This window comes from Taudactylus pleione, unplaced genomic scaffold (assembly GCF_031769625.1).
Source record: "Taudactylus pleione unplaced genomic scaffold, aTauple2 ptg000583l, whole genome shotgun sequence".
Classification (NCBI taxonomy): domain Eukaryota; kingdom Metazoa; phylum Chordata; class Amphibia; order Anura; family Myobatrachidae; genus Taudactylus; species Taudactylus pleione.
The window spans coordinates 2,701,895-2,723,822 of record NW_028284985.1 but is presented as its reverse complement, the minus strand read 5'-3'; the positions used below and the strand labels follow the sequence as shown (position 1 = coordinate 2,723,822).

General features: G+C 48.0%; 2 protein-coding genes across 5 annotated transcripts in view; one reads left to right on the top strand and one right to left on the bottom strand.

Annotated features, from left to right (window-relative positions):
- Positions 1-14,628, top strand: part of GSN (gelsolin) — an 82,779-nt gene extending 68,151 nt beyond the window's left edge. For 3 of the 4 annotated variants that reach the window (XM_088453587.1, XM_088453586.1, XM_088453584.1), the window contains 13 exons: positions 93-182; positions 1,491-1,623; positions 2,743-2,831; positions 3,037-3,252; positions 4,108-4,241; positions 5,253-5,343; positions 6,931-6,945; positions 9,390-9,560; positions 10,129-10,303; positions 11,132-11,253; positions 11,349-11,426; positions 11,644-11,704; positions 14,275-14,628. In XM_088453587.1, coding sequence (XP_088309713.1) covers positions 93-182; positions 1,491-1,623; positions 2,743-2,831; positions 3,037-3,252; positions 4,108-4,241; positions 5,253-5,343; positions 6,931-6,945; positions 9,390-9,560; positions 10,129-10,303; positions 11,132-11,253; positions 11,349-11,426; positions 11,644-11,704; positions 14,275-14,444 — 1,545 coding nt within the window. In that variant the 3' untranslated portion in view covers positions 14,445-14,628. The remainder of the gene's footprint in view (positions 1-92; positions 183-1,490; positions 1,624-2,742; positions 2,832-3,036; positions 3,253-4,107; positions 4,242-5,252; positions 5,344-6,930; positions 6,946-9,389; positions 9,561-10,128; positions 10,304-11,131; positions 11,254-11,348; positions 11,427-11,643; positions 11,705-14,274) is intronic. The other variant, XM_088453585.1, reaches the window with a different exon arrangement.
- Positions 14,629-15,722: 1,094 nt separating this feature from the next.
- Positions 15,723-21,928, bottom strand: part of STOM (stomatin) — a 58,280-nt gene continuing 52,074 nt past the window's right edge. The window contains exon 7 of the mRNA XM_088453583.1: positions 15,723-17,406. Coding sequence (XP_088309709.1) covers positions 17,212-17,406 — 195 coding nt within the window. The 3' untranslated portion in view covers positions 15,723-17,211. The remainder of the gene's footprint in view (positions 17,407-21,928) is intronic.

The following is a 21,928-nucleotide window of genomic DNA, read 5'->3' as shown; positions in this document are numbered from 1 at the left end:
TTGCGGTGTTTAATCTGATGTCTGAGAATTGCAGTACTGAGGCTATGGGCCTGTGAGGTGGAATCCATTAACCTTTCCCTCTGTTATTCCAGGTTCTGGGAGAGAAGCCGGATCTGCCCGAGGGACCCTCTGATGACCTCAAAGCTGATGCTACAAATAGGAAACTTGCCAAGCTTTACAAAGTAACTAACAAAGTATCTCTCATACGTTTATAACATGGGGCGCTAAAGGAAAGTTTTGTTAGAACTCTTTGCAATTCAGTTAGCCACCATTTATGCTTTGTACAAGCTGAGATTTTAGAGGCTGTAGAACGTGTTTTGTTTGCGGTATTATCATAGGAAACGTATGACGTCCGCAGAATGGGACGCTGGAATAAAACGGGATAGAGTGTTGGGATGTACAGGGCACGGCGGCAGCTTCTTACATTGGTGTCCCTATATAGTAGTAATGGTAGTCTGGGGTTCCCGTCTTGTTACTGGTCCATACTGGGTCCTGTATGTATAACTGGAGAGGCTGGAACCAGATTTACTGTAGCAGATTCCGCCTTGGAACAGACGGCGAATGTGTTGTGTATCCGTTTTTAAATGAACCAGTAACGCACCAGCTACTGTGTTATGGAAGCGTATGAACGTACCAAGTCTGGGGTGGGGCAGTGATGTACAAGGGGCTTTCTGCCATTGATTGGGTGGGGTGTAAGAAAGTGCTGACTTTATGGGTGGAGTCACTTACTCTAATTGGGTTTAATAACCATAATATGCAGTTTTGCGCAAGTTGATTATTCCAAACCCGAGAATCTCCTGAAGACCATAGCGGGGACCCTCTGAGGTCCAGTTTATCACGAGCTGTACGGCAGCCCTGTTGCAGTGTTTATTATTTTTCCTATACAGTATGTCCACATACTGACCCAGCGCTAGTTAGGAAGCTGTATCTGCGCACCCCGTAATCCCCCGCTAACTGTCTGCTTGTCAACCGATTTGTTGGGTCTGCGCTGGACAGCGGGCTGAATACATACAAACCGTTCATATTAACTTACCGTTATACGGAGGGGGAGAGGCCGTCATCCTTTTTAGCTGTTACACCCCTGTGAGTTAACACTTAGTACTGTGAGCGAAACGCGTTCAATGTAACATACACTTCGGATCTGAAGATTTTCCGTTTGGAGTTGTATATATTGATATTTATGGCAGGATAGATGGGCAGAGGTAATACCAAGGGGGTTATTAATATGGTGGGTAAGGCTGGTGCCAGTGTGGCTCTTAGTAAAATGACGGTAGGTTGGTGCCATTGTGAATATTGGTTATATGGGTGGGTAGGGCTGGCACCACAGTGGATATTGATGATGTGGCGGGTAGGGCTGGCATCGTATTGGATGGAGTTAATGCTTGATCTCATGCCACCGGCATCCTGTATTTCCTGCGTCTGTAGGCCATTGCCTCTCTGTAATTGTCAGATATTCCTCTTGGAGTAATATTCCATTTCCCTATTCCCAGGTCTCCAATAGCGGTGGAGCCATGTCTGTGTCTCTGGTTGCTGATGAAAACCCGTTCACACAGTCCGCCCTCAACTCCGATGACTGTTTCATCCTGGATCACGGCTCCGATGGAAAGATCTTCGTATGGAAAGGTTTGTCCTGGGTGGGTGGAGGGGGGACGTGTTTTTGTAATTTACCCCTGTTGTGGGGAGTAGGGAGATGTTGCTTGAAATGATTCCACCTCAAATATATTGCACCCGGGGCCTAATGCTGGCCGGTGTGTACAGACAGCCGATGGCAGATATATCTCTAGACATTTCGGCACATCGTGCCGTGTGTAGGGGCAGTCAGCCGACCGCCTGTACGCTTGCTGCAGATGCCACGGGTGACTGACATCACATCTTGGCGGGCACATGTAAATGCCCGCCCAGTTGTGACATCGGGCCAACGATTGGAAAGAGTATATGCACTTTCCGATCATCTGATAGGATGGCGGATTGGCTGGGCGATCGATCGTCCTAGCGTGTATCTCATGGCCGCAAGCCCCAGTGGACTTCCTGCTCTAAAGTCCACCTACTGACATCACGAGTGATGTCAGTAGGGCCGCCCACAAACGGCAGGCGTTTGCCCGGCCACCCCCCCCTCCCCGCCTACAAAACTGGGCGAGCTGTCGATCAACAAAGACAGCCACCCCGTTTGTTGCGAGTGCTTTTTGCGCTCGCTCCGGAGCTCGCGCACGTGCAGTGCGCATGCGCACTGTTACACAATCGACCCGCTTGCGAGCGCTATGTGCTTGCGAGCAGGTCTGAATCAGGCCCTTAGTGTTTGGAACAGAGCAATGTTCTGCAGAATTCTGTTTACTGTGATACACTATGCAGAGCATCTTTTGAAACCGTAACCAGGAATAGCCCCAAGTGCTATAGAATGGAGCATAGTGATTTTTATACATCCTGGATATGCACCATTCAGCAGACAGCTTGGGGGTCCTTTGGCGGTCTCAACGTGCGGATGAGCAGTTTCTGCATTGAGCGGAGCTTTGTGAGACAGTTGGTGGAACTGAGATTCCCCGAAGGATTTGGGTGTTGGAGCTCTGTTCTGCGCGATGACAATGGGAGGTCGGTGAACACTCAGCCTCTGATCACTACATGCGCAATTCTTATCTTTGGCATCACTTGCTATGAACGCCCTGTATCATGTATGTAATCGTTATTTAGCATCTTAGAACTCTGCACAGTTGTCGCGTTTCTCATGTTATCCCATCACCTGTCCAGGTAAAAATGCCAACTTGGAGGAAAAGAAAGAGGCCTTGAAAACATCCACAGAGTTTATCTCCAAAATGGGATATCCCAAGCAAACCCAGGTAACGATCTAACTCACGGGGTCAGTTCCCACAATTTTTTTTTTTTTAATGCTCCCTACTCCACAAGGTGGCGCTGGAGGTTTAAAAAGTTCCCCCCCCCCCATGCAAAACTAGTGAGTGGGGAGCCTTAGTATTCAGAGTACCCACCTTACTTCTGAGGTGCAGACCATGTGTTCATCGGCGTTATTTTGTGATGTCCCGTCAGGTACAAGTTCTCCCAGAGTCTGGAGAGACGCCGCTGTTCAAACAGTTCTTCAAGAACTGGCGGGACAAGGACCAAACGGAAGGCATGGGCATCGCCTATATCTCCAACCACATTGCCAAGATCGAGAACGTTCCCTTCGACGTCAGCTCGCTACACGAGTCCTCGGCCATGGCGGCTCAGCACGGAATGGTGGATGACGGGTCTGGCGATAAACAGGTGAGTGCTGGGGTGGGGTGACTACTGTGTGACTGCGGTTCTCAATGGAGACCACCTATAAACACCTAACTCATGCGGTTTATAAAGCCGGATAAAGTGCAATGTATGAATGTACGGCCGAATACCGGTGACGTCTGGTTTTTGTTAGTACTTAACAGTAGACTATCTCCTCCAATTTATTTATTAACCGTTTCTTATATAGCGCAACATATATTCCTTTTCGCTTCGCAATTCTAAACCTTAATGGAACAAAACTGGGTAATAACAGACAGATATATAGGTAGGAAGGCCCTGCTCGCATGCTTACACTCTATAGGGAAATAGGCATTGATACACAAGGATAGGTGCTATATATTGCATTTTGGTCCAGCCAGATTGCAGAGTCCAGTGACCTCTCCCCCTAATTTCTTAGTACCCTAAATAAAACTTAAGACTCACAGGACACCTGAAAAAATTTGGACCATACTGTAATAACTTTTTTAACATTTTAGTTTATAGAATAGACTCCCATAAAATTAATGTAATTTGATTGTAGTTCTTCTTCTGTCCACCAGAGAGCAGCAAAGCCCCATGTTACACTAAAACGGATCACATGGAAATCCGCATCTGATCTCTTTCAGTGTTTGGCGATTTGTAACTTATGCTGAGTACACACTGACAGATATAAGTCACTGACCGATAGCTAAAGTGTCCATTTAGCTGCAGATTATGCTGCTATAGATTTCTTACTCTAGTTACTACTTTGCATAACACAATCTGCACAAAACTGTGTCCATATTCTGCTTTTCCTCAGTCATTGCCTCTGTCTAAGCTTTGGGCATCTCTCCCTCACATCTTGTAACTTCTGTATTGCAGATTTGGCGCATTGAAGCATCGGAGAAAGTGCCGGTGTCTAAATCGCATTATGGACAGTTCTACGGCGGAGACAGTTACATCGTTTTATACAATTACAGCCATGGCGGCAAAAAGGGCCAAATTATCTACACCTGGTAATTAGGACGATGATTCTGGTATTTCTGCGCTAGCGCAGTGGGAAGCTATTGCCCCCGGCAGTATGGGGACGTAATACCCTGGTATCACCTGTCTTGTATAGATTGGTAGATGGTTATATACTGGGATCTAATGGGTTTGTCATTATATCTGTTTATACATTTAATCGATGATGTACAGTATTATAGGGCGGCTAGAACGGTTATCGTATTAATCGTTTTGGGATAAATTCCACATTTTATTTTGCGACTTGGGAGCTTTGTCCTAATAGTTACTAAACTGATGTAACAAAGTCCTGCGGAGAAATGAGCATATATTATATTTATATATAATGAGTGTGTTTATTATATTTATATAATGAGTGCAGGTATATTAGTAGCGTCACAGTGAAGTCTACCAAGAATAGTAAATGGGTATTGTGACATTATTGTGAGAAGTGGGTTAATTATTAAACCAAAGGTTCCCAAACTCTGTACTCTAACAGTCCAGGTTTTAAGGATATCCATGCTTTGGCACAGGTGACTTAATTAGTACCTTGCTCTTTTGATGTAACCATCTGTGCTCGGCCATGGATATCCTTTAAAACCATTATCTGGTGTTAAACCTTGGTGGTTGTTGTGTTTTTTTTTTTTTTTTTTTTTTGGGGGGGGGGGATTTTATGTAGGTTGAAAAGATCTTGGCAAATTTAGGAACCGTATTAGGGGATCTGTTTGAGGGAGCAGGGGGTCCTGGCACTTGTGGGGCTGATGTTACCGACCAGTTGTTTGTTAATGCAGAGTAATAGTGTTATCTGTCGGTGCATAATCTCTTTCCTAATTATGCCAATATCAAACGTTGAGCCAACGGGTGCTGCCTCGGGCACGGGGAATGATTGGGATAATTATAGGCGGAACTTGGTCCCGGATTGCGCACTGGAGAAGCCGCCGTTGTATTCGTCATTGTGTCACCGTTTTGTTTGTGATTGAGGCTCAGCGGAGATTTGTCACTGACCGATGTCTCTCATGTTCCAGGCAAGGGCTGGATTCGACCAAGGACGAGATAGCGGCCTCCGCCTTCCTGAGCGCCCAGCTGGACGAGGAGCTGGGGGGTGGCCCTGTGCAGGTGATTACTGATATTACACCCAGTCACTAGTAACACTGACGGCTGAATTCCATAGACTGGGACGGTTTTGTCATTTTATAGCCTTAGATCATCGCCTCCTTTTCCGTTTATCCAGCCTGCACCGGAACACACGGGGTGGAGGCAAATTTTTTTAAATTTTTACTTTTTTGTGCAACTGCAAATAATACACATTACATACCGAGCAAGATGCGATTTAATTCCGAACCTTGCATTACGGCAAATCGCTGCAGAAAGCAATGCTAGCGCCCAGTCACATATTTTATTATTTGGGTAATTTTGCGCAAAAGTGACGTTGGTAAAATGTTGCACGCAGTTTATCATTAACACACGTAAGCTGCTTATTGTGAGAAACCAAATGAAATCCAGCGTAGAAGAGTCCACTACTGACGGGGTTAATGCTGTCACGCTTTCTATTAACCTGAATTTCTGGCTGAGCCACTGGGAGATCTAATGTTGACAAGCCCTCGGGGAGCGTATTCGGTGTGAGCTGTGCAGGCTGGTCTGGTCTGTATCTGCAGGAGGGTTACGTAATGCCACTTCCTCCTAGTATGGCTGGCACATGGAAGGTGGCACTCCTGTATGTAATCAATGATGTGACTGAAGCTAGAGGGGCTGACGGGCAGATGTACTAAGCTGTGGAGAGTGATAAACATCCAGCCACTCACCTGTCTGAAAAATGACAGTTGGGAGCTGATTGGATGGAGCACCGTTTATCATACACAGCGAATGTTATCACTCAGGAGCTGATTGGCTGGAGCACCGTTTATCATACACAGCGAATGTTATCACTCAGGAGCTGATTGGCTGGAGCACCGTTTATCATACACAGCCAGTGTTATCACTCAGGAGCTGATTGGCTGGAGCACCGTTTATCATACACAGCCAGTGTTATCACTCAGGAGCTGATTGGCTGGAGCATCGTTTATCATACACAGCCAGTGTTATCACTCAGGAGCTGATTGGCTGGAGCACCGTTTATCATACACAGCCAGTGTTATCACTCAGGAGCTGATTGGCTGGAGCATCGTTTATCATACACAGCCAGTGTTATCACACAGTGTATGATAAATGCTGCTCCAGCCAATCTGCTCCTAAATGTCATATTTCACTCTCCAGAGCTTAATACATCTGCCCCTGAGCATTTTATGCAAAGTGATCATATTGTTACCGTTTTGATGTTTGATTACCTCCACCCCCTGCACCACTTTGAGTCTGATTGGTTGAAATGGGCAACGCCTCCTTTTCCCCTCTTTAGAAGATTTAATCTCCCCGATTGGTCCCCTTCAGGCGTTGGCCAGATGGCTCCTCCCTCTTCCGTACCCACATCCTGCTGTGCAGAGGGTGCCTTGTGGGCAGCTGGTACTGAGGTAGCACTCGGGTACCTGAGCAATACGTTGGCAGTGTCAGCTACAGGACTTTCATGTTGCCCCCTCACCACCCTCTACTGGCGATAGATTGAGCCCCTCTGCTGCAACGGCAAATTATGGTGCATCCGCCGCAATCCTGTGCGCTGGCATTTTTATTAAATTTTTTCTTATCAGACCTTCAAATTTTCTCTCCCCACAGGGTTCAAGGACCCAGGTATTCTGCATGGCCGTGCGTGAGCGTTCCACCTCTCCCGCATGTGTCATACATGTATTGAAGGGCACTAGTTCTTAATTTCTTCCCCCTGCATGCGGTCACGGAGTGTAACCTGCATGTTGTCCTTTGTGCGTGATCACAGTGCGAGGAAGGAAATCTGTCCTCATCTAGCATTTATTATACCCGGCTCAAACACGGTCAGTGCCTAGTTTAGTGCTGCGTCTTCCTATTACAGACCCTTTCCTGATAAGCTGGTCACTTGCTGACCGGTATGGCTGCAGAAGTGGCCGCTGGAAGTCCTTTATTCAAACTTTTGTGACTCTGACAATAGCTGTCATGGAAACTGGTCGGCTGAGCGGACCCTAAACCTTTGCAGAATACTAAAACCCGAGGCTGTGTTCTGGGGTCCTGATGGGTTTTCATGTCTGGATAAATGTTGTAGGCCCTGAATATTAGGGATGTGACGTGAGATCATGCAGGGGAATGGGGGTTATGCCGTACAATCTGAATATAATTTACTTAACATCTGAAGGACATTGTGCATCCAAATAAGCATGATTTATTTTCTCGTTATGTACTAGCTTCAGGTTATATTCGGTGACTAAACATTAAAGATTGGTGAGAACCTTTAAACATTCTGATCCAGAAACTGTTTTTTGGGGGGGTCCCATTTGTTATAGATTCAAAATACAGAATCTGTCCTGCCAGTGCTGTAGGGAAGTGTTTTGCGACTGTTCTCTAATAGTACCAGAGCCATATCTAGACTTTTTGGTGCCCTGTGCCAAAAAGAGCATTGGTGCCCCCCTCCTTTTTCAAAGAGACATAATGCACCCAAAAAAGGGCCGTGGCCTCATGGGGAAGGGTCAGGGAAGAGATGGGAGAGGCCAGGAGATGCTGGGGATAAATAGGGACATAATATAGTGCACCTGAGAGAGGGCCATGGCCTCATGGGGACCGGCCAGGGAAGAGATAGGGGAGGCCAGGAGATGCTGGGGATAAATAGGGACATAATATAGTGCACCTGAGAGAGGGCCATGGCCTCATGGGGAAGGGCCAGGGAAGAGATAGGGGAGGCCAGGAGATGCTGGGGATAAATAGGGACATAATATAGTGCACCTGAGAGAGGGCCACGGCCTCATGGGGAAGGGCCAGGGAAGAGATAGGGGAGGCCAGGAGATGCTGGGGATAAATAGGGACATAATATAGTGCACCTGAGAGAGGGCCAATGCCTCATGGGGAAGGGCCAGGGAAGAGATAGGGGAGGCCAGGAGATGCTGGGGATAAATAGGGACATAATATAGTGCACCTGAGAGAAGGCCATGGCCTCATGGAGAAGGGCCAGGGAAGAGATAGGAGAGGCCAGGAGATGCTGGGGATAAATAGGGACATAATATAGTGCACCTGAGAGAGGACCATGGCCTCATGGGGAAGGGCCAGGGAAGAGATAGGGGAGGCCAGGAGATGCTGGGGATAAATAGGGACATAATATAGTGCACCTGAGAGAGGGTCATGGCCTCATGGGGAAGGGCCAGGGAAGAGATAGGGGAGGTCAGGAGATGCTGGGGATAAATAGGGACATAATATAGTGCACCTGAGAGAGGGCCAATGCCTCATGGGGAAGGGCCAGGGAAGAGATAGGAGAGGCCAGGAGATGCTGGGGATAAATAGGGACATAATATAGTGCACCTGAGAGAGGACCATGGCCTCATGGGGAAGGGCCAGGGAAGAGATAGGGGAGGCCAGGAGATGCTGGGGATAAATAGGGACATAATATAGTGCACCTGAGAGAGGGTCATGGCCTCATGGGGAAGGGCCAGGGAAGAGATAGGGGAGGTCAGGAGATGCTGGGGATAAATAGGGACATAATATAGTGCACCTGAGAGAGGGCCAATGCCTCATGGGGAAGGGCCAGGGAAGAGATAGGAGAGGCCAGGAGATGCTGGGGATAAATAGGGACATAATATAGTGCACCTGAGAGAGGGCCAATGCCTCATGGGGAAGGGCCAGGGAAGAGATAGGAGAGGCCAGGAGATGCTGGGGATGAAAGAAGAGGAAGCTACAAGCAAGAATGATAATAAACAGAAATGTGACAGGCCCAAACATCGCCCCCTGACCTGTGGTGCCCTGTGCGATGGCACCGGCCGCACTACCCTAGCTTCGGCCCTGGTTAGTACTTTGAGATTAGGGGTACACTGTGCCCCTCGAGGCTTTAGAAAGTTTTTTTGCGAGCTTCATACAATGTATACTAGTAAGTCCTGTTAGTATCTCTTTCTCCTTTTTTAGTTTGATTTGTGCTTTTATGTGAAAAGAGCATTTCCCAAGTGAGAAATTGTAAAGTAAGTAAGTACCCCCTTGTATGGGGAAACGTGCGGTCCGGATTCCCAGCGTGTTTGTATTTACGATCTGGTCCGGCCCTGATTACATTCTTCATCCCTCGTTTCCAGGTCCGAGTCGTCCAGGGCAAGGAACCCGCCCATTTGTTGAGTTTGTTCGGGGGGAAACCGCTGATTGTGTACAAAGGGGGCACGTCAAGGGATGGTGGTCAGGCGGCCGATGCGGACACGCGTCTCTTCCAAGTCCGTGCGTCATCTTCTGGGTTCTCCAGAGCAGTGGAGGTAAGGAGTCTTTACTGTAAGGGCAGAACTCCATATGGAGGGGATTCTCCGGAGATTCACTATATAAGGATCAAATTAATTACTTGAACATTTAAAACAGCTGATTATGGAAAACTTTATACTTGGCTTCAATGTTTGGGGTCTGTTTGGCTTTATATGAAGGGGGGGGGGGCTAAAAACACATTATCAGAGATTTTGGAATTAATTTTTTGCTTTTGTTGTTAATTCAAACGGGATGCATTTTATTTCTAGTTACTTTCAATGAATAATTGGAAAAATATGCAGCCAATATCTTTTTCTTTTTACCAAATTATAGTCCGAAACAACGGCTTAATTGCCAATCGGGAACATAATATGGAAGTAAGGAACCGAGGGGACAGACTGAGCAACTGTTCTAGTAGTATAATTAGATGGATAGATAAAAATATCAGACATCTTATGTTCTGGATTTTATAGATTAGTTTGTGCATCTGTTCACTCTTCCTCCTCCTCCTTTTTGCTTTTCTTTCTCTGGTCATTATATTATATGTATAAACTTGTGCTGTGTTAATAACTGCGTCTCCTCTAGGTGGACGCCACTGCCGGTAATCTGAACTCCAATGACGCCTTTGTCCTGAAGACTCCCTCTGCCACCTACCTGTGGGTCGGACAGGGTGCTAGTGATCCCGAGAAACGAGGTGCCCAGGAATTGATAAGTGTCCTCGGAGTGTCTGGGACACAGGTAGCCGAAGGCAGAGAGACCGGTAATTCCTGATTTTCAGTTTCCCGCCCTCTATCTGATCCCATTATTATAAATGGGGTTTTTAGTTTGCAACTAAAGTGCTGGATCCATGTTGACCGTCTATAAACCTAAATTTGCATTTTTCAGGTGTAACTTAATGCGCAAAACGTGTTCAAGTGCATTACCCAGGGGTATAACTGCTGCCGGTACTGGAACTATAATGTCACTCGTCCGCACCGTGTTGCTTTGTGATGCCATAGACTGTAATGTGTGGTCTCGTGCCATTGTCTCCTCTATTACTGCACTGTGTAACCAATTACTAAGCCTGGGCCTCTATATCAGTGGTTCTCAAACTCTGTCCTCGGGACCCTACACAGGTCGCATTTTCCAGGTCACCCAGCAGGAGCACAGGTGTAGTCATTACTCACTGACACATGTTAAAAGATCCACAGGTGGAGCTAATTATTTTTACTGTGATTCTGTGAGGAGACCTGGAAAACATGCACTGTTTGTGGTCCTGAGCGTAGAGTTTGAGAACCACTGGATTAAATGGGTATAGAGCACAGCTTCTCACACAGGTCACGTTTTCCAGGTCACCCAGCTGGAACACAGGTGTAGTCATTACTCACTGACACATTTTAAAAGATCCACAGGTGGATCTAATTATTTTTACTGTGACTCTATGAGGAGACCTGGAAAACATGCACTGTTTGAGAACCTGTGATTTAGTGTGTGTATATATATGTGTATATATATATTATATATAATACACGAAGGGAAAATAATGACTCCTTTCCGACTCGCTGGCTGATGAAGGAATTCTGGGAGTAACGCTGTTTCTATGTTGCAGATGACTTCTGGGGGGCGCTGGGTGGAAAGGCGCCGTACCGCACTTCCAGCCGTCTGAAGGACAAGATGAACGCCCACCCACCTCGCTTGTTTGCCTGTACCAATAAAACCGGACGTTTCATTGTAAGTGAGGCCCACAAACGCGAGAAATAAAAGGACAATGATTTCAGGTTGCCGATCGTGTCTAATCCGCTGTTACAAATCTTTCTTCTTATCAGATTGAGGAGGTACCAGGAGAGATCACGCAGGACGACCTGGCCACCGATGATGTTATGCTCCTGGACATGTGGGATCAGGTACTGCGAGATTGAATCTGGGAGCGTTTAAAAGTTGGTAAACGTGCGCAAATTCTTGTGTTAAACTGTGTAACCTGCTCCTAACCAGAGACGTCCCTCAATATAACCTTTTACCTTTCATCCTCTTATACCGTCCAGCCCTGTTCTTGTCTCTACTAATAACGTAGCGTCATTTTATGGCGTGGGGGAAAACTTTCTAAAACGCTTATTTCTCTAGGTGTTTGTCTGGATCGGTAATGAAGCGCAAGAGGAGGAGAAGAAAGAAGCCGTATCGTCTGGTGAGTGGGTTGCGGTGGTCATTTGCGGTTTGTCCAGTGTGTAGGTAAATTCGGACAGAATGACGGCTATGGCACTTACAGGCCCAGTGTGATGGGTGACTCTCATCCTTACTCTGTCCTACTGCCCCCATTCCCTTCTCTTATGTCACATGCAGCCCTGTCCTCACTAACACATCACTCATCTCCTGACATACTCTGTGCTGCTGGGGACCCTGCTCCTTCCACTATATAACTTTCTATAATTTAAAACCTCTATCTTCGAGCCCTGACACTCCTCCCCCACTGTTATTCTGACAGTTTTGTACCACAGGACATTATGCAACGCCTAACAATGTGCCTTCACTTGCTGATCACAGCTGCTTCAAATGGAGAATTGAAAGTTCTTTAGCACAAACAAATGATTTGCAGTATACTGTAGGTAGAGGGATGTTCAGTGATTTTGATCGCCCCCTAGTGGGGAAAGAGTCTAGTTCCTGCACCAACGTACACACCTTGCACTGAGATCAGTCCGGGACGTTCCGGTGAGCACAACGCTAGAAGTGTGGTCTTTGCTAAGCCGAACAGGGTAATAAGATCACCGTACTGGAAGTGCCCCACACAAATGCAATGATTTATCGCAATCAACCAAAGGTTCTCAAACTCTGTCCTCAGGACCCAAACGGTGCATGTTTTCCAGGGGGTTGGGTATGGAATAGCGACTGCATTAAAGGCCGCCGGTTCAAATCCCGACCCTGGAAACCCGACTGCATAATATCCTGACGCCGGCTGGTAAGTATGGGTAACCCTGCCCTCCCTTGGGGATGCCTAACCCTAAGACTCTGGGGGTGGTGCCTAACCCCCCCTCCCGCACCCTAAAACCTAACCCTCCCGGGGGGGCGCCTAAACCTATCCCTCTTACCTGCGGCTAACCGATTCCGACACCCAGCTTGCCTACATTCAGTATGCCGGGCGTGGGGCTAATGATGGGCATCTAAATACCGATGCCTATCTTTAGTCCCATGTTGGGATGCCGGCATCCTGATGACATCCCTTTTCCAGGTCTCCTCACAGAATCACAAGTGAAATAATTGGATCCCCCCTGTGGATCTTTTAAAAAGTGTCGGTGAGTAATGAGTGCACCTGTGCTCCTGCTGGGTGACCTGAGTGGGGTCCTGAGGAAAGAGGGCCTGATTCGGACCCGCTCGCGAGCGGGTCGATGGTGGCCCAGTGCACATGCGCACGACGGAGCCGGCTCCGTTGTGCGCATGCGCGAGACACGGACAGCGACGAGCACTCCGTCACTCTAGGTCTCGTACCAAAGGGGGCGAGCTGTCGATGTTGAGTGACCGCATGCCCCCTTTGGTGGGTGGGCCGGGGGCGTGGCTGCCCAGATGGAGGCGTTCCCATGGGAACGCCTACCGTCTGGGGCTGGCCCCACTGACATCACAACAGAGCCGAAAGCACTCTGGGGCTTGCGGAAACGAGACCCTACCACAAGGGTCTCGTCGCAAGCGCGATGGTCTTGACCATCTTCCTGGCCGCTCGCTATAGCTGTGGGTGGTCACCCAGTGCTATGTGAGCGGCCAGGAAGCCGCTCTGAAAAATGAGAAGGAAGGCCCTGATTCAGAGCCGGACGCTCTGACAGAGCTCTCGGAGTTTGAGAACCTCTGCAATAAACTAAATGACAACAGCTACACTAATAAAAAGTAGTTTCATAATAGAGCTGCTGGATTTAAGTGTTACCAACTGGAAAAACGCCCCATAATCAAATACGGAGGTTCTGATTGTACTCTGCAAATAGTACGTTGTACACGTTATCAGGAATAAAGCAAACCTAAAAAACAAACGTGCAGGTGTGTGTGCTAGTTTTGGTGTGTGGCATTAGGAGGGGGGGGTGGCAATACTTAAATGATGTTTCATTTTTGCTGAAGGCTTATAGGGGTAGTGTATAACAGCTGCGTTAGACATGGGGCTGTCTATAACTTTGAATCAGCCCTTAATTGTCTTTTTAGAGATTTACGCGATGCCAACACTTGTGCAGATTGAGCTTTTTTTTTATTTTGCATGTGCGAAAGGCGTACTGCGCACGCACAGTGATTGGTTTGCGATTACGCTCACATGGCATTCATTCACAAAGTGAGTGACAGCATTTGGGGGAGGTAATGGTGGGGTGGTTAGTCAGACATGCCTGCGTTTTTCTGTTTCAACGCTGTTTTGTGGGCGTGCATAAATCTGCCATCGCGATTTCCTCCACAGTATGAGAGCTCGCAGTGTTTGAGACGGGTCAGACTTCACTCGGCTGCGCGGCTGTCTGGTCTGCGTCTATGCTACTGATGTTTACGCTGTTGGAATGATGAGAAGGCGGCAGTGGGCGTCCCTATGCTCGGGGAGGCTTTGGCCTATTTTTATAATTGTCGTCCGTGAGAGATCACCGCTGCGATTTGCATTAGCGCAGTTACTTACTCTGACCAGAAATAAGTAGAACGCGTGCGCTATGATATCATCCTATACTGTATGTCCTGCAGCTGCTGAATAAATCGCTAGAATGCAGATTATAATCTCCACCCATCTTGTTTTTATTACCTTTCTAGCTTCCAAGTACATTGAGAGCGACCCTGCCAACAGGGATAAGAGGACCCCCATCGCGGTTATCAAACAAGGGTTTGAGCCCCCCACATTCACTGGCTGGTTCCTTGGATGGGAAAATGATTTCTGGGACGTGGACCCTCTGGAGAAAGCGTTGGCGGAGCTGAATGTGTAATGTCTGAGCTGAGCCCTCAGAGGACCCCTGGTGCCTTCACTGCCTATGAGAATCGCTCTAACCCACCTGAGACTTTTCATAGTCCCCCCACCCCCCCACTAGCTGTGCAATAACCAAATGTTTGTTATACCTTCCAGTCTACTTTTGGATATTTTAAAAGTAATAAAGCTTGAAGAGAATTGGAGCCGCTCTGGATGGAATTAGAATTTGTGTTTGGCTCACATCAATATATGTACAGACCCAGCACTGCGCCCCTGTACCCCCAACTGTCAGTGTAGCCATTAGCAGCAGGGTGCAGGGGTGTATTTATAATGAGGGCACGGTGTGAGGGGCATACGGGCCCCCGGGTCCAGGGGCGCCCTGCACCGCACACCCTGCACCCGTATAATTTAAAACTCACCTGCCTGTGGTCCTGCGTTGGGTGTCGGCGCTGCACAGAACACCGGAAAATGGCTGCCACGGCCATTTTTCCGGTGTCCTACGCATTCGCAGTAGACTCCGGGCACACTCTAGTGCCCAGAGTTTACTGCTTCTGCGGTGGCCGGTCAGTCGGCTGCAGGGGAGAGAGGAGGGGGCCCTGCACGGAGAAAGCACACGGGCCCCCTCCTCTCAAGACGCCCCTGGCAGGATGGTACCATGTGGGGGGGGGGTGGGAGGAGTGACTAGACAACAAGATGAGGCACATGAAGGTATTTCCATAGTCCCATCAATTCAAATTTATTAGGGTGTTGGTGTACCTACCCCTTGCCCAGGATGGTACTCGCCAGGGGTGCTGCAGCCAGGGGGGGGAGAGAATCAAACTGCACTGCCAGGACTGGCGTCCTGGGTATGCCCATGACGCATAGATGTCGGGCTTGTGCTTGCCAATGGCGCATGTGACATCACGGGCGCAGCATCGAGAGCCAGCTGCAGCCAGAAGATACAAGAGATGGTAAGTACCTGTGGGCTGCAGGAGGCCAGGGGCTGGAACGGGGATACAGAAGGGGGCCGGAGCTGGGGAGACAGGAGGGGGCTGCATGATTAAACAGAAGGTGGTGCTGGCTGATGAAACATGGGGGCTGGCTGGGTAGACGATAGAAGTACGGAGTGTAATTAGTCAGAAAATATGGGGGGGGAAGGGGGCGCCAGTCGTCCCCCCCCCCCCCCGTCCCCGTCCCCGTCTCAGTCTCAGACAGTGTTAATGAGTCAGGCGCCTGTATAATATAACATCCGGTAATGGAGCAGTGATTAATGTCCATTATAGTCTACTCTGGGATAAAACCTCACAAAGGACAGACGGAAACGTGAGAACATTTTATTCGATAATACTAATATATATAAAAAATCACATTGATTTGAATTAGAACCGGTCGGAGTTACAGTGCAATTTAGAACTAAAAAAAACTTCTGCTTTTTATAAAATGGAGCATGAGAAAAAGTAAATGGTTTTAGGTTTTATAATCACCTAGTAAAAAAAGGTTAGCCAAAATATATCTATTCTGTTCCTGTAAGAATATATGTCTGACAAGGGATACAGGTAAAAGACTGAGGTTTATTATAAAACCAGCAACAATAGAAATATATATAGATTATAAAAAGGCTGAAAACATTTCGGGTTTTTTTTTTTGCACGTGTACATAAAACCGGTTTTTTTTTTTTATACATGCTGTATATAACAACAGTCGATAGGACGATTACATGAAGGATGGATCGCAGATAGAGCGATCAAAAGCCACACTGAGCACGCGCAGCGATTTACGCTTGTACAGAGGAACCACTCGCAAAGCGAGTGACCGGTAGTCGGCATTTGGGGGTAGTTGGTCAAAAGCAGGTGTGTCGGGACCATTTAACGCTGTTTCATGGGCGTGCATAAATTGGCCACTGTGATCGCCTTCACAGCACGAGAGCTCTGTCAGGAGAGACGCAGTGTTTGCACCTTGCCGCATATGCTTCGGAACTTCCTGCTGTGAGTCAATGTTACCGATGTTTATGTTGTTGTAGGTCATTAGACTGATATGAGAAGGTGGCAGTGGGCTTGGCGCTGCTTTAGAAGGAATTAGCATATTTTAGCAGCTGTGGTACATGTGCGAATGCAGTTACATTAGCGTAATTCTTGGAACCAGGCCCACTATACGATGCATTGCGCCGATCCGTATCAGACCGATCGTATCATTTGCACTCTGCTTTAAACAAGGGGACCCTATGGCTCTGTCACATGATTTGAAGGGCACATCTGCTGCACTATATGTTCTCCTCTCTCTGATGACCCAGTGATACGGTCTGTGATCGTTAGACGCAAATCTGCAGCGTGCAACTGCGATGGTGCGGCCTAAAAATCCAGATGACACTGGGCCATATACTCTGGATTTTGCTGGGGTGTATATGGGCCGCAAGAGGACTGAAATTGGGCATTTTGCTCTGGTGGCTGAGCGTGTGCGCATCACAGCCATTTGCACCATTTTGGTGCCAGTTCTGCCAATCTGGTTGGGCAATGTGGTTCTGGTGCAATCTGATCATCGTGGCGCCATACATGAGCTAGCGAATTTCTAATTTTTGACAATTGTTGTAAAATGACCATCTTCCGCTCTCCAGCTGCGCATTGCGAGGCTTGTTGTCCAGCTGCCAGCGGCCCGTGATATGGATGCGCCATACAATATTATTTATAAAATGATATGATCTGACCTAAAATAAGAGAAAATGGCAATTCTATGGCTCTCTGGGTTACATGATCCCGGATAATTAGACAGGCAAACCCTCATCCAGGAGCCCTGTGACCGGGCCGGACAGATCACTTCCTGCCTCCCACCATTCCTTGCAGCATGTCAATGGGCAGAGGGAAGACTATGGTGGAATTCTTCTCCGCAGCGATGGTGGTCAGCGTCTGGAGGTAACGCAGTTGCAGGGCGGCAGGAGACTCAGAGATCACGATTGAAGCTTCTTTCAGCGCGCGGGAAGCGTTCATTTCACCCTCTGCTGCAATAACCTGGGGTGAGAAGATCATATAATGAGTGAGGTCATATTATTCCTGGATGCCTGCCATGCAAACCTTCTAATGCGGACCAGTGCGGGTCTTTCCCATAGCAAGCAATCACATTTTACCTATCATTTAGCCAGTACAGTCTATGAAATGACAGCCAGTTTCTGATTGGTTGCTATGGGCACCTCCCACTGGTCCTCTATAGAAAGTTACAAACCCATATGGTTTGTTATAATATACACTGACTAATGAACACTGACAGCAGAGCTCACTATTTATACAGCTATCACAGGAGGTTATACATAGATTATCTCTCGTGTATTGGTGTTACCATACAGTCACCAGAACTCCATCTGTAATACTTCTATGCTACATGTTGGAAGAGAAGTTACCCTACTGCACAGCCTCCAACTTCCTGTCCCTAGAGGGAGGCTTCATGGCCTGTTCCAAGATGGCCACTGTGAACACTACTGAGCATGTGCAGAGGCCATCTTGTCTTTACTCTGTACTGTGTGAGAGTGACATGGTGAGACACAGAAGTCCCCTGCTTGGCTCCTAAAGAACCTGGTTAATACCTACATTGAAAACTGTTTCAAATCCCTGCACCGCTCCCCATTAGCAGCATAACCTCACCAGCTGGTGAGCTGTAGAGAACTCCGCTCCAATACCAGCATACCTCCCAACATGACCCTCTCCAGGAGGGACACGATGCTCTGGTCCTGGACTTCCCTGGTAAGAGGTGGGGCTGCAGTACAGTCCAAACCTCAAATAGGGGAGTCACACCAACTGTCATATTTCACACACTGGCTGGGACTCACTGGCAGTTGGTGTGACTCCCCTATTTGAATTTTGGACTGTGCTGCAGCCCCACCCCTGGAGCCTTCACCAATCATAAATTACCTGGGAAGTCCAGGACCAGAGCATTGTGTCCCTCCTGGAGAGGGTCATGTAACAGTGAGTACGGCTGTACCTGCTATCCTTCAATAAATCCATCACCACTGGGCAAGTAACTGGGCTGTTCATAGTTCGAGTCATCTGCTGGTGTGTGACGACATAACTCAATATCTACACCTGCACACACATCATTTCCAACACTACAAACTGGAGAGTAACTGTAAGCCAAGCTTGGGCGAGACTGATCAGTGGCAGCCTGCTTTGGGTTAGAGCAGTGGTTCTCAAACTAAGGACCTCATTCAGACCCGCTCGCAAGCGGGTTGATGTTTGGCTGTGCGGCCGCACTGCACGTGTGCAAGCCCCGGAGCGAGAGAGAAATTATCTCGCTCCGGGAATCACTACAAAAAGGGCAGCTGTCGATGTTGATTGACAGCTCGCCCCGTTTTGTAGGCGTGGCGGGGGGGTGGTTTCACAAACTGAGGCGTTCGCAAGCGAACGATTGCCGTTTGTGGGCGGCCCCACTGACATCACCAGGGATGTCAGTGGGAGAGCTTCCTGCTCTATTAGAGCCAAAAGCTCTCTGGGGCTTGCGGCAGCTGAGACCCTACCTCAAGGGTCTCGTCGCAAGCCCCGATGGTCGCGATGGTCTTGACCATCGCGACCATCATCCTGGTGGCTTGTTTAAGCTGTGGGTGGTAACCCACAGCCTAGCGAGCGGCCAGGAGGCCGGCTCAGAAAATGGAAGCTGCCGCCCTCATTCACAGCGAGCGCTCACATTTTGCGAGCGGCTCTGAATGAGGTCCTAGGTCCTCAGGACCCCACACCGGTCACATTTTCCAGGTCATCAAGCAGGTGCACAGGTGTAGTCATTACTTACTGACACATTTTTAAAAGACCCACAGGTGGAGCTAATTATCTCACTTGTGATTCTGTGAGGAGACCTGGAAAACATGCACTGTTGGGGGTCCTGAGGACTGAGTTTGAGAACCTGTGGGTTAGAGGAGGCGATATATCAAACATCCTAAAGTGGGGAAGTTGCCCAAAGTAACCAATCGGCTTATAGCGATCTCTTTATTGACTACTTGATAACTGCTAGATACAAGCTGACTGGTTGCTATGGGCAACTTCTCCACTTGTCCTGCATCTCCCCCACAGTGGGTCACAGAGGCCAGTAAAATGAGGATCTCAACTTGGGAGGCTGCAGACTAACATTGAAGGATGAGGGGGAGCAGTCATGGTGTAAAATAAGTGCTAAGAGGTGACTTCATTAAAACAAATGTGAAATCGCACAATTACAAAAAATAAAAAAAATATATTAATCAAAAATATACAAGAAAAAAAAACAACATCTCAATATTCCCAGAAAGAGGGTTAAACCTAAACTAAAGGTCCTCAATCATTGTCATACCCACCCATAGGAGTGGCTTTAGACTGTCCCCCAATTGGAGGACTATAGAGGCCTCTTGTACCTCGCCATGCTGGCTCCTCTCTATCCCCTGGGGCTTAGGGTCTCATAACTGAAATACTCCTGACAGGCATGGGGTATAGAGGGAGAGGAGCACGGTCTAAAGTACCCCAACGCCTCTGCTCTTCTCTGTAAGACGCTGTCCCGGATAGCCAACGCCTGGTAAATATGCGCTATTTCATATAAACATCATCCTCCTGTACTGTAAAAGCAGATTACTAAGTGACACTTGAAGCATTCCAGTCACATTCTCTTCACTAAGTGCCCTGTCATCGTATTGTGTCTATGGCAGCTTAATGATTTCCTAGTACATAGTGTGTGCTGGCCTGTCATGGGTTTTATTCTTCCATATATAGGGTTGTATTGTAGCAGCTATAATATATGTGCTATGCGGACTAATATATGTGCTATGCGGACTAATAACAGCTGCTATCCAGATGCTGTGTGACCCTGTATGCTGTGAGTTTGCGCCTGTCTTAGTAAATATTACATTCAAAGTACCACAAGAATACACCCGGGCAAGGGACTGTATTTACAGGCTAAGATGGCGGCATCTGTGGTAACCTACAACTTCGTACTGTCCAGTAAGTGTGTTCTACTCTAAGTGCGATTTGGCAGATAATGAGCTTTTTTGGGCGCACGTTCGATGTTCCTCTACAAGTGGGGGCACAGTCTGGATTTTACTTTGAAAGTGATTTGTTTAACCGGCCTCATCTTGTAAATATAATGGGGGTGGACTTTACATCTCATTAAGCACTTTCCAGTCTCCATCCAGCCAATGTAATACAACTTTGAACCCACAAGTGTGCCGCGTGTAATAGATTATGCCAATGGCCCTTCACACTGGTGGTTATTAAAAAACTATGGGGTCTATTTACTAAGCAGTGATAAGAGAGAGACCCTGATTCAGAGCCGGACAGGCTTGCGACGAGCCCTTGTGGTAGGGTCTCGTTGCCGCAAGCCCCAGAGAGATTTTGGCTCTAATAGAGCCGGAAGCTCAGTACTGACATCACTAGGCCGCCAACAAACGGCAGGCGTTTCTTCAGAGCCGGAATCTCTCCCAGTGACATCACTCGTGATGTCAGTGGGGACACCCCGTGGCGGAGGTGTTCACATGGGAAGCCTCCGTTTGGGCAGCCACTCCCCCGGCCCGCCAACCAAAGGGGGCCTGCTGTCACTCAACATCGACAGCACGCCCCCTTTGGTACGAGACCCGGAGCGACGGTTTGCCCGTCGCTATCTGGGTCTCGCGCATGCGCACGATGGAGCCGGCACTGGGCCACCATCGACCCGCTTGCGATCGCATAGCGCTCGCGAGCGGGTCTGAATCAGGCCCTGAGTGAAAAGTGATAAGAAAGTGATAAGGTGCCAGCCAATCAGCTCCCACATGTCATCTCACAGGCTGTGTTTGAAAAATGACAGTTGGGAGCTGATTGGCTGGCACCTTAACACAGACTTAACACTTTTCACTCTGTCTCCTAACACTGCTTAGTAAATAGACCCCTATATATTGGGGAAAAAAGTTAAAAAGAAATAAGGAGGTGAATCTTGTGGATCAGACAATAGTGCTGTATTAAGGCATCTGCACTCAGGGAACATGGACATAAAATATCCTGCTTGGTAGTAAGCCCATTAATGCAGTATTATGGACAGTGGCTGATGTCACGGTCTGGGGTCCTTGGTAGTGGAGATGGTTACCGGTAGAGTGCCTTATCGGTATTATTTATCATTGGTGACCAGGGTAAAATGATCATCATATTTCACAGCAATATACAAAGAAGTACCGCCGTTATTTACTACGCCATGGCTTTTCCTTTGTACCAGTAGCTTAACGCTTCCCTTACACACCCCCCCCCCCCCCCCCTCTTCTGTAGGGAGTCATATTGCTGCCCAAGTAGGATAACGGAGCCACAGTCAGGTCTAGCGGTAGCTGGCCCAGCCGTGTTTCACATCTACGTACATCTGACGGACAGTACAGGCACCTATGACACCTTCACAATAACCACAGTGTAAGTTCCCATTGTACAGTTTGTCCCAGGAGCAGCTGCTGCAGAACCTCTTGGTGAGCTAGTGATTTGTTCACATCACAGGTGCCAATCTTGTGATGGGAAACTGACTAGTTCCTTGCGTTCTATGAACCTACAGCAAAGGGCTAGCTAAATATAAAAA